At 38.6% G+C, this 1,781-nt stretch overlaps 1 protein-coding gene across 1 annotated transcript; it reads left to right on the top strand.

Annotated features, from left to right (window-relative positions):
• On the top strand, nucleotides 903-1,510 carry LOC107641664. The gene has a single exon (XM_016345141.2). The coding sequence runs from the start codon at nucleotides 912-914 to the stop codon at nucleotides 1,239-1,241; it is 330 nt and encodes a 109-aa protein (XP_016200627.1). The 5' UTR covers nucleotides 903-911; the 3' UTR covers nucleotides 1,242-1,510.

Below are 1,781 nucleotides of genomic sequence, written 5' to 3'. Positions count from 1 at the left end.
TTTAAAATTAAAATTGTCTCCGTTTTTTCTTTCTCCCAATATCAAGATTAATTCGCTACGAATAAAATGCTATTCAGAAAAAAAAAATAATAAACAGACTTCTCTAGATGAACTGAACAGCTATTTCAAACAATAACTTGTCCAGCTCCTTTAACCCAAAATAATTGGTTGGGCCTAATGAATAGTACTGGTCCGTTTCACACTCCTAATTCATTTTTTATTTGCCTCCTAGTTAAAGACTAATCCATGGTAGATTTGAGTTCATTTATAGATTTGTTGTTGGCTAATAAATTACTGCATGCACAAGACGGAATTCGAACTCCCAACACTTACTTAAACAGACGAATGAGCTGATCATTCGATCAACCCAAGTTGTCCTCTCTTCGTTGCATTGCAGTCTTTTTTTTTTTTTTTTCTGGGTCATGCTTTGGGCTATAGTCTATACGTCCCTTTCTTTCATTTTTGGGCGCGTTCCTTCTATTTTGTTATTTGGCCATGCTCACGGGCAGAGACAAACAGTGAACGAGTCAAGGAAGGGCTGGGTGCCGTTGACACTAACCCATATATATTTGGTCCAACCGGTGGTGGAGTAACGGAGTTGCCTTTGACGCCAGTCTCTTGGCAAAGTGCCCAACTCTCCTATCTCAAAAGCGATGATGAGACCTTTAGTGCTGCAGCGTTGTCAAGTGGGCAATGGCGGTCTATTATAATTCTCCTTACCCGTCGATTGGTATTGGTGCCTTTCCTTGCACCTATTAATTAATTAATATTAATACTAATATTAAGCTTCTAAATTCTAGCTTCTTCCAAAGAGAAAGTAGCCACGCTTCCGGAAATCTCTATTGGAGCACCACGTGTGTTCCAGGTGCCAAAAGCATCGCTAAAGGAAAAACAAAGCCTTACAATATATAATGCAACAACCGAGCAGAAGAGGCTCAGCAAGTAGTAAAACGAACATGGAGAATAAGGAAGAAAACAGAGAGAAAAAGACTCAAAATAACGAATCAGCTAAGGAAAGCAGCAGCACGGAAGAGCTTCTTCCAATGGAGGACAGTCCCTACGTGAAATATAAGGATTTGGAAGACTATAAGCGTAAGGGTTATGGCACTGAAGGCCATCAAGAACCCAAGCCAGGTCGTGGAGCTGGCGCCACTGATGCACCCACTCCCTCAGGTGCTGCTGTTTCTTCCGAGGCCGAGCTCTCAGCCACTGAAGCCGTAAATCGCCAGGGAGTGCCTTAAAAGCAGTATCTATAGATTTTCTTTATACAATTACTAAGAGATATAGTTTTCATTCTCAACAGTGATTACTTCAGTCGTGTTGGGCTTAAGTGCTTAAAATTAATACTTTAATGTGGTTTTGTGTGTCTCGTGTTCGCTACATATATATGATTTAACATTATAACATCAGTGAAAAGGTGACAGAGTTGGAAGAAGTGCAATAGCATTAACGTGATAAAGAAAAATGATTTATGCATGGAGTTTTAAGAAGTGCAAGAGAATTTCAAAATTGCATGTCCAGGTGAAAACCAAGCTTATATAGGATGATGGGACAAGTTTGATAAGTTCTGTTTTCAGTGGAACGAAAAAGAATGAAATTCATGGTTCAATTCCACAATTTTTAGCTCAGCAACTCAAATTAGAATCGGATATACTTAAATGAAGTGCAATTTAATTTAAATAAATTACATAATTATCGAAATAAATACATTTTTTGCTAATAATCTTTAAGTCAGGGAATTAAATTGTGGAAAAATGAAAAACCAGGCCACCCAGGCCACC

The sequence above is a fragment of the Arachis ipaensis genome, chromosome B05 (assembly GCF_000816755.2).
Source record: "Arachis ipaensis cultivar K30076 chromosome B05, Araip1.1, whole genome shotgun sequence".
NCBI lineage: Eukaryota > Viridiplantae > Streptophyta > Magnoliopsida > Fabales > Fabaceae > Arachis > Arachis ipaensis.
Note: the sequence above shows the minus strand (reverse complement) of the source record. Positions and strands in the feature narration are given on the sequence as shown.